Source organism: Melanotaenia boesemani, chromosome 13 (genome assembly GCF_017639745.1).
Source record: "Melanotaenia boesemani isolate fMelBoe1 chromosome 13, fMelBoe1.pri, whole genome shotgun sequence".
In the NCBI taxonomy this organism is placed as follows: domain Eukaryota; kingdom Metazoa; phylum Chordata; class Actinopteri; order Atheriniformes; family Melanotaeniidae; genus Melanotaenia; species Melanotaenia boesemani.
In genome coordinates, this window is record NC_055694.1 from 27,862,699 (window position 1) to 27,874,264 (window position 11,566).

Here is an 11,566-nt window from a genome sequence, read left to right on the forward strand (position 1 = left end):
GTTGTTTGAACTAACTCATTTAGATGCAGATTTGTGCAAATCGTTTAGTTCTTTCAAATACTCAATCACACTGACTCAGTTTCATGGAAAGTCAGCTTTAAAGACTCCACTTGGTCCACTTGGTTTAGTAACTTTATACAAAACATAAAATGATAATTAATGACTACTAAAAACTTTATATTAAAACTAAATCTGGGTTTACAGCACAGCAAGCTCAACAGAACAACCTTCCAATGATGGAAGAGACATTAAATAACCACATAAATAAACACAGCAGCTTCTTTTAAATTAATCTATTTTTCTCATAAGAAAACAGGCCTGACCCCTAGTTAGAGCTTAAATACAGATTTAGCCGTTTAAATGGGCAACTCTGTTTTTCATGCAGAACCAATCAAATTAAAAATCTGAAATATCAAAACTGACAAAAAGAAATCCATTTTCCTAAGAACTAAAACAATCACGGAGGAGATAAATACACTGGCTATACTTAATGTTTTTATTTAGTTGTTTTAATGTTCCCATTTATATCCAACAAGCCAAACTGTAACATCAATAGCTAAATTCATGCATGAAGCATTTCCACACTGATAGCCCATTCATCACCATCCCTATCCCCTAACCCTCAAGTCTTCACTGATTATGAGGAAGAGGCAAAGCTTCCTCTGAACGGACTGCAGCATGTTGGGTCCTGAGTGAAGGTTTCTGATGGCACAAGAAGACCTGCCACAGCGTTACGTGTCTGCTGCATCCCGCAAGACAGTCCAGGGAGCTGCATGTCGGCTGTAATCTACATTATGCAACTGCAGTAGCACCAAATTGAGAGCCATCATCACGGTCAGATGGGAAAAGTAAGAACAACAGAGAGAGGAAGAAGATCTGAGGAATGATGCAGAGCAATACAAGTTAGAATGTTTTGGAGAAACAACTAGTTCTTCAGATCAGACAGTACGCGGCTTTTTAAAAGTGAGGGTGGAAGGAGAATAACAGATAAAGAAGAAGTAATTGAGACACATTAAAATACAAAAACAGCAACTTGCTGCAGGAACAAAACATGTTCAACAGGATTCCATTAACCAGGAGATTACAGATTCTCCAGAAAAAAAGGCGTTTCAGGCAACAGCTGGATGGATTTGCTCTTGACATAATGCAACAAATAAAAAGCTTTGCACTTAAGCAAAGGGCACAACGCTAGAAAACATTTCTCTAAACCCTGCGCTGTTGCAAAGTGCAAGCTGCTGCTACCGTTAGAGACTATAAAACCACTGACCGAGAAAAAGACATTGGAGTCCGCTCATTATTTTGGATATGGCGTCCAAACGGATTTGTTTAAGCTTGATCTTCGTCCACCATTTTATCGCGACAGCTGCGTCATCAATCCTGAAATTTCAAATAACTTGCGCACGTGTTCGTAATCATCTGATTTTCGTTGATAGCTTCCAAAGAGAAAAACCAAACACGGTGATTAACAGATCCAATGGGACACCTGTGCGCAGAGGTAAAGCGCAACACTGATTATTCAGACTTCCTGACAGTTTCCTGACCATTTAATTCTACATTAGTACATGTGCGCGATTAAAGCGCGTGAAATAAGAAGGGTAGGGGTGGAAAGTTGGTGTTAACAGTCCTTACCTTTTTCGGAGGTTCAGGCGGTGCGTCGGAGCTCTCAGGAGAAGCTTGTCAGCGGCTTGCCCCTGTTCGGTGACAGAATCCCGTGAAACAAACACTTTCCCTCGTTTTCCTCACACAAATGTGATGTATCCCCTTATCTTGTTCGTCCCCGTCCTCCTCACTCTTCTCCTCTTCCCATTGATCAGTGCGCAATTACGCAGGCACGAAAAAAAAAAACTCCGGCATCCGTTTTCCAAGCTGTCCTCTCGCCAATCACAAGTAGCAGCAATCCTCGCTTTAACTTAGGCATTCATTTCCACGTCATCCTGTCGCTGCCACGGCGTCTGTGTGTTGTGCAGATGTGTGGTGGTTTCCAGCTTTCCCCGACGCGCCGTCACCATCAGGTAACTCACCTGAACGTGAGGTGCTCCACAAGCTGTGCTGCTGCCCTCACGTGGCCAGAGGACGCTCTGAGCGTCATAAAAAAAACACACACACAAATTATACCATGAACTCAGACTCAGAAGTGTGTATAACCAACACAAACACCACAAAACAAGATATACACATTCACCGGACATTTTATTAGAAAACAATTTCTTTCAAACGCAAATAGATAGTTTACCATTTAAAGTTCAGACATCAAAACAGATTTCTGCAGCAAAATCTGGAGGTCCCAAAGCCAGAACGAAGACCTAAAGACATTATGTGTCGTTCTGTCTTATATAGGGTTTAAACAAAGAAAATTCTTCAGTCCTGTGTCCTCCAATCATAGAGTTTGCCTATAGGATGCTCATTTGCATGGAATGCATGTTCTTGTGTCAATCCAGTCTGTGGGACAGAGAACCTTATATGGTAAAGACTTGAGTGTGTACCATACAAATGCTATGCTTAGATACCTCACAAGAAAACTGTATTTTGAAACTATTTTCCTTTTCATTGCATTTTAGAGATGTAGAACCAGAGTGGGGGAGGACAAATGATGAGAGCTGAGCACAAAGTAAAGAGCTTTGTATTATAGTCACAAATGAGTTTCTTTTCTTATGTCATCAGAAGCGGGCGTGCCATCTCCATCAGACACCTGAAGTCAAAGACCGTCCGCACCGCTGTCATCAAACACGAGGAGTCTGGGAAACACTCCAGATATTACTTATAGCAAATTAAAATGACCTCAGCCATAGATGTGCAGCCAGATTGAGAACAATCAGAAGTCCCTTGATCAGACTTCACTTTAAACATGTCTGTTGGGATAAACGCTGTATTTTAATTTCCTTCCTAACCAACTAAAGAAAAAAAAAAAAAAATTATACTAATAATAAAAAAAAGGGGGGGGGGGTTAATATCAAGTCCTGCTTTTACTCTTTATTTCCACTCCAAATAACCTCTGGTAGCTGCAGCAGTGCTGATGAATGTGATAGTGCTTAATGTAGAAATATTAATTGGAAATATCAGAAAAAAAACATTAAACTTGTTTCGTCCAGCATTTTCAGTCCCCACAAAGCCATCAAATGCTATCCTTCAGACTCCACAAGTATAGGAAGTCCTCTCACACACAGATATCCTAAATAATCCATACATGAGCTGCATCTGTCTATAATTACATAAAGTGGAGGGATGTTTTCCTTTCAGTCTGGTTTTACTACAAATAAACTTTACTGACCGATGTGTTTCTCTGGCTGTTAATAAATTAAAAAGTAAGACAAAACCAACAAAATTTTACTATTTTATTAAACAGTTTTGTTATATTTGACATTAGAAAAGCAAACAAAATATAGTTAGGTTCCAAAATTCAGATTTTGGTGAGATATGAATTCAAATGAACAGGAGCAGCACCTTAGATGACAACCAGTGGATCGGTTAGCTGATAAACAGTAATTTACTGCTGACCTTCAACATGGAAAATATTAAAAATGAAAAAGCAACAAAACTGGTTTTTACCATTACTGAATTTATAAAATGCTGCAGTTATCATGCTAAATAAGCACAATGCAATTGTGCTTGCATTTCTATCATTTCAAAGACACATTAGCTCAAAGTTTCAAAGTTATAGAAGCGAAAAGAATACCTGAGGTTCAGTGTTAAAAGAAAATAATAGAAAGTGAAGTGATGAGAGTAATTTACTCTGCTTTGTCTGCAAATAATTTATTTACTGAAAATTAAAACCACATGTACCAGATATGCCTTCACAATTTAGATTTGTGGAAGTGGGTAAGCAAAAAAAAGTCTAAAGAAACATGCTAAATGCAAATCAAATGCCTCCGTAGTTCAGACCAGTTTAAAAGCACAACTTACTGTGGCCAAATACCCAATAAAGCTAAAGCAAACAGTGACAATACTAAAACCTCAGACCTGTGTGGTGCCATGAGGACACGTCACCCAGTTATATATGAAACAAACAATAGTTCTATTTCCTTCATGCCTGAGAAAAATACATGTAAACCTTCATTTCTGTTCTATATCAATAATTATAATACATATTTTAGGCATCCCAATTAGGAAATGAGCCTCTGCATTTTAACCACCTCTACATTTACTAGGAAGCAGTGGGCTGCCATATTTCTGTGCTCGGGTAGCAGTTAGGCAGTTAAGGGCCCTGCTCGGGCCACATTTAGCTTAATTCAATTCAGTTCAAGTATCCAGATGTTGAAAATGGAGCAGTACCACTGGAAACTACAGGGAAAATGTTGAGCTCGTGTCCAGCAGAGGGTACGAAGAATAAAAGGAACATGTGATGCATTTAATGACCACACAGACCACTGATTACTGCACGGCCTCTTTTTACGTCTTTTTCTTAGAAGAAGCATTATCTCTTATAATGACATTATCTCTTCCACCATGTTTGAGGGAAAATCCAAACACTGCACTGCCCCCTAGTGGATGCATTGCCTAACAGCCACGCAAACATTAAAGAAACATGGGAGCATGTAGGCAGTGATGTCCAACAACGCACATATTTATTGTAATATGTAAAGGCAAAATAAATGAGGCTACTAGACCAGTTAATATTCAGGTCAGGCATTCACTTACTTTTCCTTTTGTAACTGGATTACACTTCAGTGAAAATTTGCACAGGTTTAAACATTTCTGTATTATATGTTCAGTAGGTGCAGGTACTGACAGTAACGGTGTAAATCTAAACATGAAGTAACATGTTAAACTTAATATCGAGTTATTTTCAGATGGTGGATCAATCCGTCCGGCTGCCTTTTCCACGACCTGAAAGAACTGTTTGAATACAGCTATGTGTATTCTGATTACAACTTTTTACTAAATAAATAAATAAAAACAGTAACCAGAGTAAAACATGAATCTAACAGGTCTAATGAACATTTTCCAAATTTATAGAAATATTGTCATTTTAATAATTATATAATTGAATTTGACATTGCACTACTTATTAAAATAATTCATTCTTTCAGAAACCTGCACTATTTGTGTAAATGAGTTTTTTTCTATTTTAATGAAAGTCTTACTGATATTTTTTCTACATTCCATTTATTGTAAACATTGAAAATGTAATGAAATCTAAACCAGAAATGCTGTAAAACACTATTATGAATTATTTTTACTCGCTTACATTAACATTATCTTTAGTCTCGGCCTCTACAGAAGCTTAGATGAATTTCTGATGTTGGCCCTGCGATGGACTGGCGACCTGTCCAGGTGTACCTGCCTCTCGCCTGTTAATTGCTGGGATAGGCTGCAGCTTCCCTGCGACCCTTCACTGGATGAAGCGGTACAGATAATGAAAGATGAATTTCCATCCTCCTTTTCAGGTTTTCACATTCAGTATTTTTTTTTTTTTTTGTTATTGTCTTAGCTTTCAGTAAATCATACGGTCTTTATACTAATTCCTCTAACTTATCTGGTTTAAATTATTTTAAATTTACTTGATATAATTTTTTTCTTTTCTTTCCATTTTTGTTTTTTCCCCCTCGGTTACATTCTAAACAGCCTCCACATCTACAAGAATAAATACCCATCCCAGCTTCATGTTACCCGTGTATTCACTCGGACGTCCTCTTTTTAAGGAGGTCATGCACGACACGCCAGTGCTGGTGTCATTGCCCAAACTCTGTTTGAGTGTTGTTTTTAGATCGGACTGCTCGGATTTTGGGAAGAAAAGTATTCACATCTATCCAGAGGACTAATAAATATATTTTAAAGCTTTAAGGCAAAACTATCCTAAATCCCACACAAAAAGTTCAATATTTCCCTCAAAGTGCTTTTAAATGATAAACCCTCCAGAGAATAACTGAGTGCAAACAAACGCCTAATGGTACGTCTCAAAGTTTTATGATTACTGACCATTCTCACCTAAAAATATCAGAAAGTATGTGCACAGTTCCGCATCTATGGAAGAGTATTAGTGGCACTGAAGAAAAAATAGAATTCTGGGAAAAAAAAAGTCAGAATTCTGGCTTTAATCTCAGAATTCTATTTTTTTTTTTTTCTTCAGTGGCCCCAATACTCTTCCGTGCACATCAAACAGGGAACCTTTGTCGTTTTTAACCACAATAAGAGCTTAAATTCAGAGTCAGCTGACACGAGGAGCAGGATTATGATTGTTGCATTCGAGACAGAAGTCACACTCATCATGCAGAAATATTTCAGCTTTGCCTTCAGCTGCTGATTGAAAACATCATTTTCTTAGTAAACCGACCACAACAACCCGGAGATGAGAGACAGAACTGGAGGGGGAAAAAAAATGTGGTGCACCCCACATTTAAATGGTTTTCACATTATTTGGTACCATTTGTAACGTCTGCCACTGATGAGTCAGAGTTTTACTACAATTACAGTCTGGCTGCTCAGTCAAAAACGCTTTGTTCAGCTTAGGAAGGCAGAAAGGCCAATCTAACTATAAAGTGCTCTTCATAGAAGCTAACTTTCCCTTATTGCTGCTCTGCAGTAGATCAAGTATGTGTAGTGTTAAACCACTTCAGATTAAAGGCAATCCTACTTACCCCACCCTCATCAGTTGGTCTCTTTGGTGATTCATAAAACTATATTTTATCTTCAGATAACTACAATCCCTTACCTTTAATCTACATATTCAAGTAACCTTCCTACATCTGTAGAATTCCATCAGTAACATTTTATCTTAAACAATCCTACAGACTTAATGTGTTTGCATCCTCTCAGCTGTTTAGTACAGGTCACAAGCTGGAGTGTGCTCTAGCCTGCCCCCTGCTGGAGATTCCTCTCATAGTTTTCCAGACAAATGTGGACGCGCTGAGTGAAGTAGCTCGGGTCAGAAATGGCCCGCAGGAGGTCCGTCTGGATCAAAGTGATGTCATACAGCTCAGAGGTGCAGGCTGTGCGAGTGTCAGGACCATCTGGGTCCAAGAAAACCTGAGAAATACACATGCAGAAAGACAGTGGAGGGAGATGAAGTAGAAAAGTGGTTTTCCTTCATATATCCTCACTTTTACTGTATCTAAAATAATTTAACAAGTCTATGAAGAACTACAGCAGTGCTGTGAGTTTATAGATTAGCTACTCAGATCCTCTGGTTCACGCCTGTTAGAAAAGGTAGAATAAAAAAATTTAGCCATCAGACTCCCAAAGGTTCCAACATCCATCCAGAAGATCCGAGATGAACTAAAAAAAAACATTTTTTAAATTACAGACAAAAAAAAAAAAAAAAGCTAAATAGTTTAGCCTGGAGTATTTCTTTTTAATTTCTTTCATTTTGTTATAATTGTGCAGTTTAAAAAAAAGTGAAGCACCCTTATTAACATTCAGCATCAAGCCATTCTGCTTTTAATTTTCTTAAAATTACTCGTTTTATTTACAGTCGATATTGCTCATGATTTTAATGTCCCCCTTTTTTTTTAAATCTATGCTGTGTCTTAGTCTGCAAATCACCTGGAACTGCCTTAGGCTTGTGTGGAAGGTGCTAAGCAGGACTTAACTTAGTCTAAACATAAAAAAATAGAAATTTTAAAGGCCAACTGCTGTGTCTCCACACCGCTGACTCTGTGATTCCATATAAGGTAAAGTCATCTCCACGGTGGAAGGAACTATTTTTCTGCATTGTGAAGCTAACAGGAAATGTTAACTTTGTTTTTGCTCACATGTCCATTTCTACTCTCATAGAAATTTGTTTCTCAAAGTGGTGCTTTTAAAAGAGCTGAAGGTACCTTCGGGTTAACGATAGTATCCTCGTCGTTTTGCCGTATGTTATCATCTACAAATATGTGCTGAACGTGTTGGTCGAAGGGGTCGATCCACATGGGTTTTCCTCCACGAATGGAGAAGGTATTGGAAACCCACCTGGACACAGAAACAAAAAGAGAAAGAAAATGTGGACCACAGCTCCTACTTTGCTGGTTGTTATATGGAGTTTTGTTCATACCAGTCAAAGTGGTCCTGGAAACCTCCCAGACCCTGCACAGAACTCAAGTACTGGTACAAGCCTCTCTCTCCATCTCGGGAGGAAACACGGTCCGCAGCCCGACTCAAGACAACCCCCCTCTTGCTGCAGTGGATCTTGCCTGGAGTCATGTCCACGCTCAACTGAGCCCAGAAGGAGATGAAGTCAGAGTCGGAAGGAGGGAGAACAACTACAGAAAACTACTGTTATTAAAAACAAAGGAAGATCTCACCTAAACTATCAGCCATGTCAAAGTTAAAAATCTGAACCACCTTCATAAAAACACGACCCTGGACCAACTTCTAACTTCATAATACGCCATAGTTGTTTTTTAATGACAGCGTTGGTTGTTTACAGCGATTGAGTGTGAAACATTGGACTTTGTGTAATATGAGAACAAACACATTAACCACACAGAAAAAGAAGTCTCATATCAACTGATAGTTGGGTATAATCCTACTTCACCTTCAGGTCGGGCAGATCGGGGAACAGTGGATGAGCCCCGTCGTTCAGGGCTCGGGACATGGCTTTCAGCACACGAGGTAGGTCGCTTCCAAAAGTGCGAAACAGGACGGCAAACTCCCATCCTTCCTGCACCAGTTCTCTGAGCAGCTGGAAGAAGGAAGGGAGGATCCAGTGGTACAGTCGTCCATCTTCTCCTTTAGCCGACAAGTGTCTGTCTTCCTAAAGGGAACAGAGGCAGGAAACAGTCAGCAGCACATACGTTTGACAGAAACTCACCAAAAAATAACCTGACTGTAAAACAGGAGCATGGCGGAAGGCGTGGAACTGAAACAAGAAAGTAAAACACCATTTACAGGCTCTATTTTTTCACTGGAGCAGTCAACAGTACAGTGGCCAGGTCATTGCAGCTTCTTAATGTTTTTCTTTCCTCATTGTATTAAGACAAACCTGAATGGACCAACAAAACACAAACTGCTACTTTCCCTTTTAATGGAAACAGCAAGAAGGTTAGTGACACGTTTAGAAGAGTCCAAGAGTTTTAAGGGTGGAAACATGGTGAGTAATTTTAAAATAACAGAGATCAGAGTGGAACAATCCTCCTCTCGGGGCATTCTGCAGATTTCTTTGATCACTTGCGTACCTTGACGCCTTCGGGCCAGCGGAGCAATTCCAGATGCTCATCCAAAATGCCTTTGAAGCGTTTCCCGGCAACAGAAGTAAAACCTGGTATCCGTCCAAACTGAGAGTAGTAACTGACAGCATCACTGCAGGGTGGGAGCAAGGTGGGAGAGTCACTCAGCCATTCCCAGCTACCTGCACAGACGTATGGACATGATTACATAACAATTAACTAATGAAACCAACTTAAAAAAAGGGTAGGCAGTAAAAAATTTAAACCTTCATTTCAATATTTGTGTTTGGAAATGTTCGGGCATCCCAAGAGGTTTGGGTACTTGGCCGAATTTTTACCAATTTAGGACTGTGATTTCTTTTTCTTCAAAGTAATTACTATGGAGGGTGAGGCTATTTTAAAAGCCAATGATTCCCCCCAATAGAAGACTATGAGCATCTGTAAGCAGCTGCCTCCTAAGATTAGAGTAAATGACAAAGCAGTATTATTTTAATTTGCTTAACATTTTGTTTATGTGGATGCCTAAACTTTAGCATACCGCCAAGTTCAAAATTTAAAAAGAAAGAAAAAAAAAGTCTTTTAAAGATGAAATTTTTAAGATGAAAGTTTTTATATCTCAAATTTCTTATTATCCTAAATTTACATTACAAAAGTCATGCTTCTAAGGTCAGAAACACATATTTGTAAGGTCAGAAAGAAAGAAATAATAATTAGGGCTGCATGACCTTAAAAAACATATTTTATATTATATTACTGTTTAATAATCTAATGGCAATATGACGTTCAATAATTCAACAAATACTTTGGTACTGAGGGCCAGTATGAGACCTGTTAATCAAGGCTGCATTCCACTTTGCTTGTACGTATGAGTTAGCTGTTTAAAAAAGAACACAAAGGAGAAATATCCTCTAGTTTGAATGCAGCCATCATTAGTCTCTGCTTGTTCTATTTCAAGTACGTTAATTACCAAAATTACAAAGTAGCCATGCAAAAAACCAATAACATCCAATAATGGCCACGTATTCTGACATATTCGACACAATGTTCTTTGTTCGGCTTTCGTTAGAAAGGAATATCTTCCTAGTATCAGCTGACGACACACACACATTCCTGGCATTCCTTCAGGACTATGAGCGCTCATGTTTACCGTGTTTGTTCCTCTTTCCCCAGGTAACAGTGGTGAGGAAGAAGTCCAGAGCAGCTACGGTTCCTTGTCCCGTAATGGCGTCCGACACCAGTATGGTGTTGTTGAGGTCTATGTGAAGAACCAACTTTTTCCTCCGATCGTGATTTGGGGACCAGAGTCCCCGCGGGACTGTCAAAGAGAGGTCGTCACCTGTCAGCCTCGCCGGCTCGAGGACTTTTTCTCCCTCAGTCCCGTCATCTTCCGCAGCCTGGAGGCGACTGTTCTCACCGACCTCCGCCATAACAGCTATGCGATTAAATGAGAAGTTCACGGTTAAAAGGTGCTATCATCTTCCCGGCTCAGCCATGAGTCTGGTTTATGTCTGAGTATTTACCGGTACTTCCTCCTTATCGGTGGCTGTCTGTTCTTCTTCTCAGTGTATCCGCTGCGCACTAGCAAACAGCGCGAGATGGCGCCATCTACCGGCAAGAACCTTTTTTATTTATAATAATCCAGGTTTTTCCTTTTTTAATTTGAACAGGTCAGGAAACACCCAAAACCTACATCAACCGTATGCATTACATACAGTTATACTGGTTCTGTTTGAGATAAAATAATTTCATAGGATGTTAAAAGTCAAATACACAGTCGATAACTTTTACTGTAGAATGAATTCCAAATAACAATATACTTAATCTAATTTGGCCCCAAAGACACAATCCACCTTTGATTGCAAATAAAATAAAATAAAAATAAATAAAATAAAATAAACATTAATGATAAATAAAGTTAGTGATTATTAAATCTAATTAAATAAAAATAAAATAAAAATTAGAGTAAATTATAGATTAATAACTTGATTAGAAATTAAAAACTAAATACAATAAGTTATGGATTATTAAATAAGATTAATAAAATAAAAGTTGAAGAAAAAAATAAATAAATAGAATGATAATTAAATTAAATAATAGATATAATAGACTCTCAGTTAAATAAAAAAAAAAGTTAGATGAATAATTGGATTTGATTAACAAAAACATTAATTATATTAAATTATTACTAATTTGCAGTAAAGATATATAAATTATTATAAATTCATGTTTTCCTTTGTGCATGAAAAAGGTCCACTGATTCACCTCGTGAACTATGTGGAACAGACAACCTGACAAGCCTCAATGCAAGAAAAAAATGAATTCCTTATCAGCCATCACTTGCTTTGATATTAAGCATGTCCATGTTTTATCAAAACTCAGTGGATGTGGAATCTGTTGGATTTTAGTAGAACAGTCTGTCTTTAAAACAAAAGACATTTCATCGTTAGACGTTGGTCTTTGTAATCTCAAACAGTGCTAAATAT

The 11,566-nt window shown here is 38.3% G+C and overlaps 1 protein-coding gene across 2 annotated transcripts; it reads right to left on the minus strand.

Annotated features, from left to right (window-relative positions):
* Positions 1–1,783: 1,783 nt before the first annotated feature.
* si:dkey-32e6.3 lies at positions 1,784–10,672 on the minus strand. Of its 2 annotated transcripts, XM_042003078.1 has the most exons (7): positions 10,604–10,672; positions 10,231–10,515; positions 9,093–9,265; positions 8,453–8,671; positions 7,970–8,130; positions 7,755–7,887; positions 3,319–6,963 (listed from the first exon to the last, which is right to left on the minus strand). In XM_042003078.1, the coding sequence occupies exons 2-7, from the start codon at positions 10,508–10,510 to the stop codon at positions 6,787–6,789; spliced, it is 1,143 nt and encodes a 380-aa protein (XP_041859012.1). In that variant the 5' UTR covers positions 10,511–10,515; positions 10,604–10,672; the 3' UTR covers positions 3,319–6,786. The 2 variants fall into 2 exon arrangements, with proteins under 2 accessions (XP_041859013.1, XP_041859012.1); XM_042003079.1 differs by lacking the exon at positions 3,319–6,963 and adding an exon at positions 1,784–1,797 and having other exon boundaries at positions 7,703–7,887; positions 10,231–10,613.
* Between the last annotated feature and the right edge of the window lie 894 nt (positions 10,673–11,566).

Coding starts and splice junctions, on each gene's coding strand:
- si:dkey-32e6.3 (XM_042003078.1), bottom strand. CDS start 10,510: ATGGCGGAGGTCGGTGAGAACAGTCGCCTCCAGGCTGCGGAAGATGAC. Junction 9,266..10,230: donor GGGAAAGAGGAACAAACACG/GTAAACATGAGC, acceptor ACGTCTGTGCAG/GTAGCTGGGAATGGCTGAGT. Junction 6,964..7,754: donor ATACTATCGTTAACCCGAAG/GTACCTTCAGCT, acceptor TGTATTTCTCAG/GTTTTCTTGGACCCAGATGG.